The sequence below is a fragment of the Podospora bellae-mahoneyi genome, chromosome 2 (assembly GCF_035222275.1).
Source record: "Podospora bellae-mahoneyi strain CBS 112042 chromosome 2, whole genome shotgun sequence".
Lineage (NCBI taxonomy): Eukaryota > Fungi > Ascomycota > Sordariomycetes > Sordariales > Podosporaceae > Podospora > Podospora bellae-mahoneyi.
This window is the reverse complement of record NC_085881.1, coordinates 5,083,674-5,096,512: the sequence shown is the minus strand read 5'-3', so window position 1 is coordinate 5,096,512 and position 12,839 is coordinate 5,083,674. Positions and strand designations below refer to the sequence as shown.

At 30.2% G+C, this 12,839-nt stretch overlaps 1 protein-coding gene across 1 annotated transcript; it reads right to left on the bottom strand.

The window, feature by feature from the left end:
- Positions 1 to 11,597: 11,597 nt before the first annotated feature.
- On the bottom strand, positions 11,598 to 12,800 carry QC761_213500 (uncharacterized protein; the record flags this gene model as incomplete). Its single annotated transcript, XM_062877082.1, has 1 exon — positions 11,598 to 12,800. The coding sequence occupies one exon, from the start codon at positions 12,798 to 12,800 to the stop codon at positions 11,598 to 11,600; it is 1,203 nt and encodes a 400-aa protein (XP_062735824.1).
- Positions 12,801 to 12,839: the final 39 nt, after the last annotated feature.

The window sequence follows — 12,839 nt, the reverse complement described above, 5'->3', positions numbered from 1 at the left end:
ATTATTAAAATTCGTACCGTACGTATTTCTCTTTAAACTTAGTATACTCTAAAAAATAAACTATATAGTATACCCGTAACTATAAAAATACTTTCGTTATAACCTCTATATCTTATATAATATCCTTCCTCCTTTCCTACTTTTTTATAATAACCTACCGTTACTTTTCTTTATTAATAACTATATTAAAAGCCCCCTTATTTATAACCTCTAGGGTTACCGTATAATACGACCTATAACCCTCCTCCTCTACCCGGCAAAACTCTATATAAACTATATTAAAAAACCGTTCTTTATATAACCTATATAATTCCTCGCCCTCCTTATACCTAGCTTTATTTATTTACCTATCTATTACCCGGGAAAGAATAATCCTATAATATAAATTATTATTTCGTATAAAATATTTTATTTTTAATAATATTAAATTTATAACTTTAGTAATTAACTTTTTAGCCGTACGATTCTTTATAAAAAAAATTACCGATTTAGCCTTTACTCCGTCTCTCCCGGCTCGTTTACTTTCCTAAATAAAATCCTTTAATATCCTTAAAAGCCCAGTATAGAAAATATATTATACGTTTAGAATATTAATATTAGTACTTAAAGCAAACGTTACTATAATAATACTATCGCTTTTTATTTACCCTTATACGATTTTACTCTTTTAAATACTATCTTTTATACTACTATAATATATTAAATACTTAAATAAGTATAAAATAGCTTTAAAAAAATCGATCGAGGAGAAATAAATAATAACCTTTATATAAAAATTATAGTTATTAATAAACTTAATTTGCTAATTAAGGACTCGGAGGATAGCCTTTTAATTTCTATACTTAATTATAAAGTATTTAATATTCGACCGGAATATAATAAACCGTACAATAATTACCTTTTACGAATTAAAATATAAACTTTTATAAAACCTTAATAGGTCCCGAAGTAAAAAAGTAATTATTAGGAAAACTAATTATATCCCGATTAAAGCTATATATTAGTCGATTTACCGGAGGAATAATCGAAATTCGTACGACGAATTTAAAATAGTATAGTACTTATTAAAGATAATCCGATTAAACTATTATCGTACGTTAAACCTATTAACGAAGGTTTTAAATGTTTAAATATAAAAAGCCTTTAACGTTATAAAAATAATCTAATTAACCGAAACCTTTTTAAAGCTCTAAATCGTATAATTAATTTTTAATTTTTTATAATGCTAAACTATATTTTTTTATAGTATTATAAAAGGAAAAATAATAATAGTAACCCTATTTTTTATATAATAAACCGGAAGTAAAAAAATAATATTTTTTTTACTCCCTATCCTAGTAATATAAAGGATTAGGCTAAACCCTCGTATAATAAAAGTTAATACCTCGCGCTAATTACCTTTAAAATTAATATTAAGGTTATTAAGTATTTAATAAAAACGGCCTTTAATATTAAAGTTAATTAAATACCGGAGTCGTTTCTATCGTACGGTATAACGTTAGTTTTAAAAAAGGTTAATTTTAATTTACTAAAGTATTAAAGTATCGTCTAAGCTAAAGGTAAATAGCTAATACTATAACTAATTAAATTTTATAAACCGCTATTATCGTACGGTATACCCTAACTTTCCTTAATTAATATACCTAATATATACTATCCTAATAATCTTTTCCGAATAGCCGGTTTAAACCGTAATTATAAGATTAAAGCCTTTAATTTTATTATCCTCGTCGTAATTAAAATTAAATATATTATAATTATCGGACGACGGTACTATTTTATTTTTTAATAAACTCCTTAAAATAAAATAAGTAAGAAATTAGTAAGTAATACTTACGGTAATATAACGTTAAGGCCGAATATTAATTTTAAACCCGAGGTAGTACTCTATATATAATAAAAGGGCCCGGCTAATTTTATCGGACGACTATTAATTTCCTAGGTTATTAAAGGATATAGTTAGGCTAATACTCCTAGACTTAATATTCTTAAACGGCTATACGAATTTTATATTTTAAAAAAATAAAGTAAGGGTAAAAGTTCTATTAAGCTAGTATTATAAACTAAAGTAAAAGGAGTAAATAAATTAAAAGTATTATATAATATTTATATTTAATTTCTTTAAAAAATAACGGTAAATAACCTTTAGTTATTTAATATAGTTTATCCCTTTATAGTACCGTAATATAATTACGATTATACTATATTAAATAAATATATTTTTAAACCCTTTAACCGGTATATTTTAAAACTTTATATTTAAAAGCTTTATTATACGAGGCGGTAATCCTAATAATAATATATCGCGATAAAAAAGAAAGATCAAAACTTATTTACTTAGTTTAAGTATAATTAGGCTTCGGTCGTATAATAAATATAACCGTCGCTCTTTTCTTTTAATTAAAGTTAAATAAGGAAAGGATTTTCGGTAATACGTTATACGATTTAATTTTAAAACCGCCGGAAGTATATATTATTAAGATCGGAAAAAAAGAAATACCTAATTTTATCTTAATTTATATTATTTTTTAAATTATCCTAAGAAATCTCCGGAAGAGGAACGTCCGATATTAACAAAAAAGTTAGGTCCTAAACCGTATAATTAATTTTATTAATTAAAATATATATTATTTCGGTTAGGGCGTTAATAATAATAAAAATATTTTAATATATAATAATAATATTATTAAACGTAAATTTACTTTCGAATACTATAAAGCTATTAATAATTATATTATATATATAAGCCTCTAAAACCTAATTTATTAATATAAAGTAATTACTTTAATAAACTTTAATTATAAATCTCGAGACTTTAAGGTAAACGATATTAAAAAGATTAGGCTTTTTATTTACTTTTTTTAATTAAATAAACTCGTAAAGTAAATATTATATAATAAAAGCTTTACCGAGGATAACGATAGTAAATAGAAGTAATATAAAATCGGACGGAATATATTATTTTTTATTATCCTTTAGGGCTATAGTAACTAGGGTAAAAAGGAGGGTACTTTTATATAACGACCGTAAGAAAGAATAATCTAAAAGTCTAATAAAAAATTAATAAATATTTAATTTAATAACTTTTATTTAGCTTTATTATTACCGTAATAAAATTTCTATATTATTTATATAATAGTCTTTAAACTTTTGGTCTAACTAGTATTTAATTTATACGGTAATTAATCTTATTAATCCTAGCTTTATATATAATAAATATACTTAAAAATCCTTTTTTAAATAAAAAAGTAATTTTATATTATACGAGGGATTAAGCTATTATTATTAAAAAGTTTATTAGGCTTTTAATTAATTATTTTTTTATTAACCTCGAATAAAACGGGGTAACCGATTTTATTAAATAACGACTTTACTATTATATCGGTAATAACTTAATTAATTTTCTCCTAGATTTTTTAAAAGACCGTAAATATAATTAAATCTTTACCGTTTAACTATTTTCCGTTTAAGTTAAGAGAAGTCGTATAATATAAAGCTTACTAGTTTAAAAACCTAAAGTAATATATTTAATTTATTTTAATTAATTAAAGATTTAAAGCTAATCGACTTTAACTTATTATAATAGTTATTAATATTTATTAGAGAATCGAGCTAATTATATAATAAAATTCTATAAACTACTCTTTTCGTTTTTAAATTTATTATACGAGGTCGGGACTTTTAGTTACCAGCTCCGTTAATTATACTTTAAAGTATTTAATAACTAATTAATTTTTAAAAAAACGTTAGTAATATATTTTAATTTTCTAAGGTCCCTAATATTATTAAGTTACTTTAATATTTCTTTTTTTTATATTAAGGTTAACTTAATTATACCTCGTACGGTAGTACTCCTATATCGCCCTCTTAGTCCGTACGATATAAGCGTAAGTATCGTATTTTAATTTATTAGAAGAAAGTTTCCTTAGTTCTAAAATTAGGTTAATTACTGTGGGAGGAAGTATAAGGTTTATTAAATTTATTATTTTCGAAAGACCGCTAATAAACTATTATACTCTTATACGATATTCGGTTTATCCACAGCTATAATATCTTTATAGGACGTACGAAAATAAGTAAGTACCTTATCTATAAAAATAGCTACTTTATATTTCCTATAAATAAAAATTTAAAAGTGGGAAATATAAATAAAAGGTTCTATTCTAGTATAATATTAATCGTAATATAATAATTATATACGATATAAGATATTATAATATTAAAGTTTATTACTAAATTTTTTTAGGGAAGGATACCCCGTTAAAGAGTAGAGTGGGTCATATGTAAGTAAATAAGGGCAGTAGCGTGCGGTTACCGGGGTCTGGGTCCCGTACGATGGTCAGGGTACGCCTGGTATAAAGGTAGTTACGTAGGCACGCCTAGCACGAAGGTAGTTGCGTAGGCACGCCTAGCACGAAGGCAGTTACGTGGACACGCCTAGCACAAAGGTAGTTACGTGGATACGAAGGTAGTGGCGTATAGCTACCGGGTACAGACCTTTTCTTCCAAATCCCTCGACAGGCCAGCTATGCAATAGAGCTGTGTTATTCCGATCAGGGCGTCTGTCCCGTACGATAGTCAAGGCACGCCAGGACACGAAGGCAGTGGCGTATAGCTGCCGGGTGCAGACCTTTTCTTCCAAATCCCTCGATAGGCTAGCTGTGCAATAGCGACTTTAATTCTTATTAAAATCCTTTTCTAGTAAATTTTTCTATCGTACAAAACAATCGACTTTTAATTAATATATAAAATAGCTTTGGTCCTTAGTACCCGTGGCTCGTACGAAGTTATCGATACTGGCCAGCCTTATATCAGGAGGCTAATAAATAGCTTCTATATTAATATAAATATATATTTTTCCCGTATAATAATATTTAAATTAATAAATATATAGGTAATATAGTAAATAATTTTGGCCCTACTATCGGCCGATATCGAATATATCCCCGGCAAAGTAAAGGGAGCTAAGGTACTAGCTCGTCCAAGCTACTTTAATATAGTTTTAATCTAAAGCCGTAGTTTAGTAGCTATTTCTCTTTATATTACCTATACTAGTAAGCCTAATAGGGGGCCGTTTAGGGATTATCGTACGACGGATAGGTATTAGGGTAATACTTATAGTAACTATAAGTGGAGGGATTATAGTAATAAATATAGTTTCTTTACCGCTATTTAAAGGGGTATTATAGCCGAAGGGGAGGACGAGGGAAATAAGTAAGCTGTGGAAGGAAGCTAGGAGCTTATAATTATTAATAATTCCGATAATTAAATAAGTTATACGGTAATAAAAATCGAATTTATAATTTTTATTTATTATTTAGATTTCTATAATACTTATACGACGATATACTTAATACTATTTTATATAACTCGCTATAGTAATTCCAATAATATTTTTCTCTTTTATTTTAATAGAAGAAATCTTATCGGATCGTATAAAAAACCATTCCCTTATATAACCTTATACTATTATACACGTATATTACTAGTATACTTATACCTAACTTTATATTTTTTATTTCTAATTCCCTACCGCTCGTACGATAATATACTTAATACTATTCTATATAGCTTACTATATTAGTTCCAATAATACTTTTCTCTTTTAATTTAATAAGAAAAATCCTATCGGATCGTATAATAAACTATTTAATTACATAACCTTATATTACTATACACATACCTTACTAGTATACTTATACCTAACTTTACCTCTTTTACTTCTATTTCTATATAGCTCGTACGATAATATACTTAATGCCATTTATGCGGCTTATATAGGTAATTCTAATAATATTTTTACTTTTTAATTTAATAGGAAAAATCCTATCCGACCGTATAAAAAACTATTCCCTTATATAACCTTATACTACTATACACGTACATCGCTAGCACCCACCTTTATATCTTTACTTCCATTTCCATATAGCTCATACGACGATACACTTAATACCATTCTATACAGTTCGCTATAGTAATTCCAATAATACCTTTCTCTTTTAATTTAATAGGAAAAATCCTATCGGATCGTACAAAAAACTATTCCCTTATACAACCTCACACTGCCATACACATACATCACCAGCACACTTACACCCAACTTCACCTCTTTTACTTCCATTTCCACACCGCTCGTATAATAATACACTTAATACTATTCTATATAGCTCGTTATAGCGATTCTAATAATACTTTTCTTTTTCATTTTGGTAAAAGAAATCCTATCGGATCGTACAACTGATTCCTTAACGGATCCTACCCCCCTGTTTCTAAAGTAGGGCGTTTTTTTTAGTATACTTTTCAACGGATTATACTACAATCCATCGGAGAATTACTAATAGGGTAAAAGCTCTATTAAATTAATATTATAAACTAAAGTAAAACGAGTAAATAAACTAAAGGTATCGTACGACGTTTATACCTAACTCCCTTAAGAGATAACGGTAAATAACCTTTAACTATTTAATATAGTTTATCCCTTTATAATACTATAATATAATTACGATTATACTATATTAAATAAATATATTTCTAAGCCCTCTAACTAGTATATTTTAAAACCTTATACTTAAAAGCTTTATCGTACGAGGTAATAACCCTAATAATAAATATATCGCGATAAAAAGGAAGGATCGGAACTTATTTACCCGGTCTAGGTATAACTAGGCCTCGGTCGTATAATAAATATAACCGTTACCTTCTTCTTTTAACTAAAATTAAATAAAGGAAGGATTTTCGGTAATACGTCGTACGATTTAATTCTAAAGCCGCCGAAAATATATATTACTAAGATCGGAAGAAAAAGAATATTTAATTTTATTTTAATTTATATTATTTTTTAAATTATCTTAAAAAATTTCCGGAAAAAAAACGTTTAATATTAATAAAAAAGTTAGGTCCTGGACCGTACGATTAATTTTATTAATTAAAATATATATTATTTCGGTTAAGGGGTTAATAGTAATAGAGATATCTTAATATATAATAGTAGTACCGTTAAGCGTAAGCCTACCTTCGGATACTATAAAGCTATTAATAATTATACTATACGTACGAACCTCTAAAACCTAATTTATTAATATAAAGTAATTACTTTAATAAACCTTAATTAAGAACCTCGAAACTTTAAGGCGGACGATATTAAAGAGATTAAACTTTTTATTTACTTTTTTTAATTAAGTAAATTCGTAAAGTAAGTATCGTATAATAAAAGCTTTACCGAGGATAATAATAGTAAATAGAAATAATATAAAATCGGACGAGGTATATTACTTTTTATTATTCTTTAGGGCTATAGTAATTAGGGTAAAAAGGAAAGTACTTTCGTACGACGACCGTAGGAAAAAATAATTTAAAAGTTTAATAAAGAAATTAATAAGTATTTAATTTAATAATTTTCGTCTAACCTTATCGTTACCGTAATAAAACTCCTATATTACTTATATAATAATCTCTAAACTTTTAATTTAATTAGCGTTTAATTTATACGATAGCCGATCCTATTAATCCTAACTCTATATATAATAAATATATTTAAAAATCTTTTTTTAAATGAAAAAGTACTTTCATATTATATAAAGGACTAGGTTATTATTATTAAAAGGCTTATTAGGCTTTTAGTCGATCGTTTTTTTATTAACCTCGAATAGAATAGGGTAACCGACTTTATCGGACGACGACTTTACTATTATATTAATAATAATCTAATTAATCCTCTCTTAGATTTTTTAAAGGACCGTAAACGTAATTAAATCTTTACCGTTTAATTATCCTTCGTTTAAATTAAAAAAAGTTATATAATATAAAGTTCACCGGTTTAAAAACCTAAAGTAATATATTTAACCTATCTTAATTAATTAAGGATTTAAAGCTAATCGACCTTTATTTATTATAATAGTTATTAATATTTATTAAAAAGTCGAATTAATTATATAATAAAATTCTATAAACTATTTTTTTTATCTTTAGGTTTATTATATAAGGTCGGGACTTCCGGCTATTAGCTCCGTTAATTATACCTTAAAGTATCCGGTAACTAACCGGCTTTTTAAAAAACGTTAATAATATATTTTAATTTTTTAAAGTCCTTAATATTATTAAGCTACTTTAATATTTCTTCTTTTTATATTAAAGTTAACCTAATCGCACTTTATACAATAATACTTTTATATCGCCCTCTTAGTTCGTACGATATAGGTATAAGTATCGCACTTTAATTTATTAAAAAAAAGTTTCTTTAATTCTAAAATTAAGTTAATTACCGTAGGAAAAAATATAAAATTTATTAGGTTTTATTATTTTCGAAAGACCGCTAATAAACTATTATACTCTTATACGATATTCGGTTTATCCACAGCTATAATATCTTTATAGGACGTACGAAAATAAGTAAGTACCTTATCTATAAAAATAGCTACTTTATATTTCCTATAAATAAAAATTTAAAAGTGGGAAATATAAATAAAAGGTTCTATTCTAGTATAATATTAATCGTAATATAATAATTATATACGATATAAGATATTATAATATTAAAGTTTATTACTAAATTTTTTTAGGGAAGGATACCCCGTTAAAGAGTAGAGTGGGTCATATGTAAGTAAATAAGGGCAGTAGCGTGCGGTTACCGGGGTCTGGGTCCCGTACGATGGTCAGGGTACGCCTGGTATAAAGGTAGTTACGTAGGCACGCCTAGCACGAAGGTAGTTGCGTAGGCACGCCTAGCACGAAGGCAGTTACGTGGACACGCCTAGCACAAAGGTAGTTACGTGGATACGAAGGTAGTGGCGTATAGCTACCGGGTACAGACCTTTTCTTCCAAATCCCTCGACAAGCTAACTATGCAATAGAGCTATATTATTCCGATTAGGGCGTCTATCCCGTACGATAGTTAAGGCACGCCAGGATACGAAGGTAATAGCGTATAGCTGCCGGGTACAGACCTTTTCTTCTAAATCCCTCGATAGGCTAGCTGTATAATAGAGCCGTGTTATTCCGATTAAGGCGTCGGTCCCGTACGATAGTTAAAGCATGCCTGGCAAGAAGGCAGTTACGTAGGTACGCCTAACACGAAGGCAGTTACGTAAGCACGAAGGTAGTAACGTGTAACTGCCGGGTACAAACCTTTTCTTCCAAATCCCTCGATAGGCTAGCTATATAATAGCGACTTTAATTCTTATTAAAATCCTTTTCTAATAAACTTTTCTATCGTATAAAATAATCGACTTTTAATTAATATATAGGATAGCTTTGGTCCTTAATACCCGTGGCTCGTACGAAATTATCGATATTAGTTAGCCTTATATTAGGAAGCTAATAAATAGCTTCTATATTAATATAAATATATATTTTTCCCGTATAATAATACTTAAACTAATAAATATATAAGTAATACAGTAAGTAATTTCGGCTTTATTATCGGCCGATATCGAATATATCCCCGGTAAAATAAAGGGGGCTAAAGTATTAGCTCGTCCGAGCTACTTTAATATAATTTTAATCTAAAGCTATAGTTTAGTAACTATTTCTCCTTATACTACTTATATTAATAAGCCTAATAGGGGGCCGTTTAAGGATTATCGTACGATAGATAGGTACTAGGGTAATGCTTATAGTAACTATAAATAGAGGGATTATAATAGTAAATATAGCTTCTTTACCGCTACTTAAAGGGGTATTATAGCCGAAGGGGAGGACGAGGGAAATAAGTAAGCTGTGGAAGAAAGCCAGGAGCTTATAGTTATTAATAATTCCGATAATTAAATAAGTTGTACGGTAATAAAAATCGAATTTATAATTTTTATTTATTATTTAGATTTCTATAATACTTATACGACGATATATTTAATACTATTCTATATAGCTCGCTATAGTAATTCTAATAATACTTTTCTCTTTTATTTTAATAGAAAAGATTTTATTGGATCGTATAAAAAACTATTCCCTTATATAACCTTACATTACTATATACGTACATTACTAGCACATTTATACCTAACTTTATATCTTTTATTTTTAATTCCCTACCGCTCGTACGATAATACACTTAGTACTATTCTATATAGCTCGTTATAGCAATTCTAATAATATCCTTACTTTTTAAGTTAATAAGAAAAATCTTATTAGATCGTATAAAAAACTATTTAATTATAGAACCTCACACTACTATATACGTATATCACTAGTACCTAACTTTATATCTTTTACTTCCATTTCTATACCGCTTATATAATAATATACTTAATATTATTCTATATAGCTTATTATAGTAATTCTAATAATGCTTTTCTCGTTTAATTTAATAGGAAAAATCTTATCGGATTGTATAAAAAACTATTCCCTTATATAACTTTATACTGCTATGTACGTATATTACTAGTATATTTATACCCAACTTTACTTCTTTTACTTACATTTCCATACCGCTCGTATAATAATACACTTAATACTATTCTATATAGCTCGTTATACTAGTTCCAATAATACTTTTCTCTTTTAATTTAATAAATAAAATCTTATCGGATCGTATAAAAAACTATTCCCTTATATAACCTTATACTACTATATACGTATATTATTAATATACTTATACCTAACTTTATTTCTTTTATTTATATTTTTACACTGCTCGTACAATAATATACTTAATACTATTCTATGTAGCTCGTAATAGTAATTTTAATAATACTTTTCTCTTTTAATTTAATAGGAAAAATCCTATCGGATCGTATAAAAAACTATTCCCTTATATAACCTTATACTGCTATGTACGTGTATCGCCAGTACCCACCTTCATATCTTTACTTCCATTTCCATACAGCTCGTACGACGATGCACTTAATACCATTCTATGCAGCTCGCTATAGCAATTCCAATAATACCTTTTTCTTTTAATTTAATAAGAAAAATCTTATCGGATCGTACAAAAAACTATTCCCTTATACAACCTCACACTACTATGCACGTGCATTACCAGCACACTTACACCCAACTTCACCTCTTTTACTTCCATTTCCACACCGCTCGTACGATGATACACTTAATACCATTCTGTGCAGCTCGTCATGGCGATTCTAATGATGCTTTTCTTTTTCATTTTGGTAAAAGAAATCCCATCGGATCGTACAACTAATTCCTTAACGGATCCTACCCCCCTGTTTCTAAAGTGGGGCGTTTTTTTTGGTGCGCTTTTTTTCAACGGATTGTACTACAATCCATCGGAGAATTACTGATAGGGAGCTCTCAAAAAGAGCTTCCCAGACCGAGGTTTTTATATGTAGCTACAGAGGGTCCCAGACCCGTATGTGCTCCTCCACGTGTAGCTCGGAGGCTCACAACAGAACGTTTTTTCAATATACTTTTTGACGGATTATACTACTATCCATTAGAGCATAAATATTAGGGTTTCAGATACAGCCTCACAAGTTCTTTAAATACACTTCTATTAACCTATTCTACAGTTTAGAATGTCGACCTGTTAAATAGTGAAAATATTGACTTGGGGCTTCGGGCATAAACTAGGAACAACAGATTGTGTTCCTCTTCTATTTCTTAGAATCTATATCTACATATGCACCCTCTTTCCTTAACTCCCTTATTCATGCCCGATCCTTTCCTTTCCTTTGTCGTCGCCGCAGCAGCATTACTAAATCCCAAGCCGCAATGATATACATCAAAAAAGGCAACATCACCATAGCGTCTCCCTGATAGGAGAGGGCGGGTTCCGGCATTATTGGTGGAGCTGAACTCTTGATGAGCGTTGGGCTGGTGTTGCTGGTTGCGCAAATAGGAGAAGGTGAAGGACCGTGGCCACCGAGAATAATCGGTGCCAACACCCCTATTCCCACATCTCTAGACATACCCACCCAAAGATGCCACTCGGGTAGTGGTGGGAGTCGCTCAAAACAGTCCACGGCGAATTTGATGAGCTGAAGCCTGATACTGTCTCCACCAAGGGCACCATAAACCGGTTCAATTCTCTCCAATATTGGTGGCAGTCGAGCAACGCATTCTTCAGTGAGTTTGCCAAGATGATGATTTGTACCTTCAACCACGGCGGCGTAAACCGGGTTCACTCTCTCCATAACTATCGATGATAGAAAACCCAGTCGGTCAGCGGCTGCAGACAGCCACGAGGCAATGGTGGCGGCGGTCCGCTCTGGCATTGCGGCGTAGGAGAGGACAGAACTGAGGACAAGGAGACTGGCGAGCTCCCTAAGGACAACTTGAAAACGTCTCCTCCACTTGCGAGTACTGGTCACTTGGCCGTCTTTGGCGGGTAAAGCAGGGGTGCCGACCTCAACACATCTTCGAAGATAAAACCATACGAGACTCGAGACTAAGAGGACCATGTTCATGGTTTTCATGTGTTGAAACGTAACCTCCTTCCGCATTTCGGAGTAGAAGCCGACAGCGATGGTAGGCAGGTAGTCGACAAAAAGGCTGGTGATGGCTTTCGTGGCGTTGGTCGCAGCGCTGAAGAGATAGTCGAGTCCGAGGCCAACGGTGAGCTTGACAGATTCAACCACGGCAATGACGGTAGTGCTGGCCTGCTGTACTGATGATACGATGGAGTTCCAGGAGTTGTTGATGAGTTGCCGCACGACGTTGATGCACAACTGAACATAGAGGTTGATCGCCATGAATGTTGCCGTGTTGGCGGCTTGGATTGCCGAAACTGTGCGCCTCCATGCTACGTCTGTGGGGAGCTGGAGGAAGGCAATGACAGAGTAGCAATAGCGGCCGAGGTGGATTGCAATATTTTTGAAATCAACAGTCGGGGCGACGGAAGTGGAAACCATGGTGTGAGATTGTAGAATGTTGATTCGCAATGAAGGAAT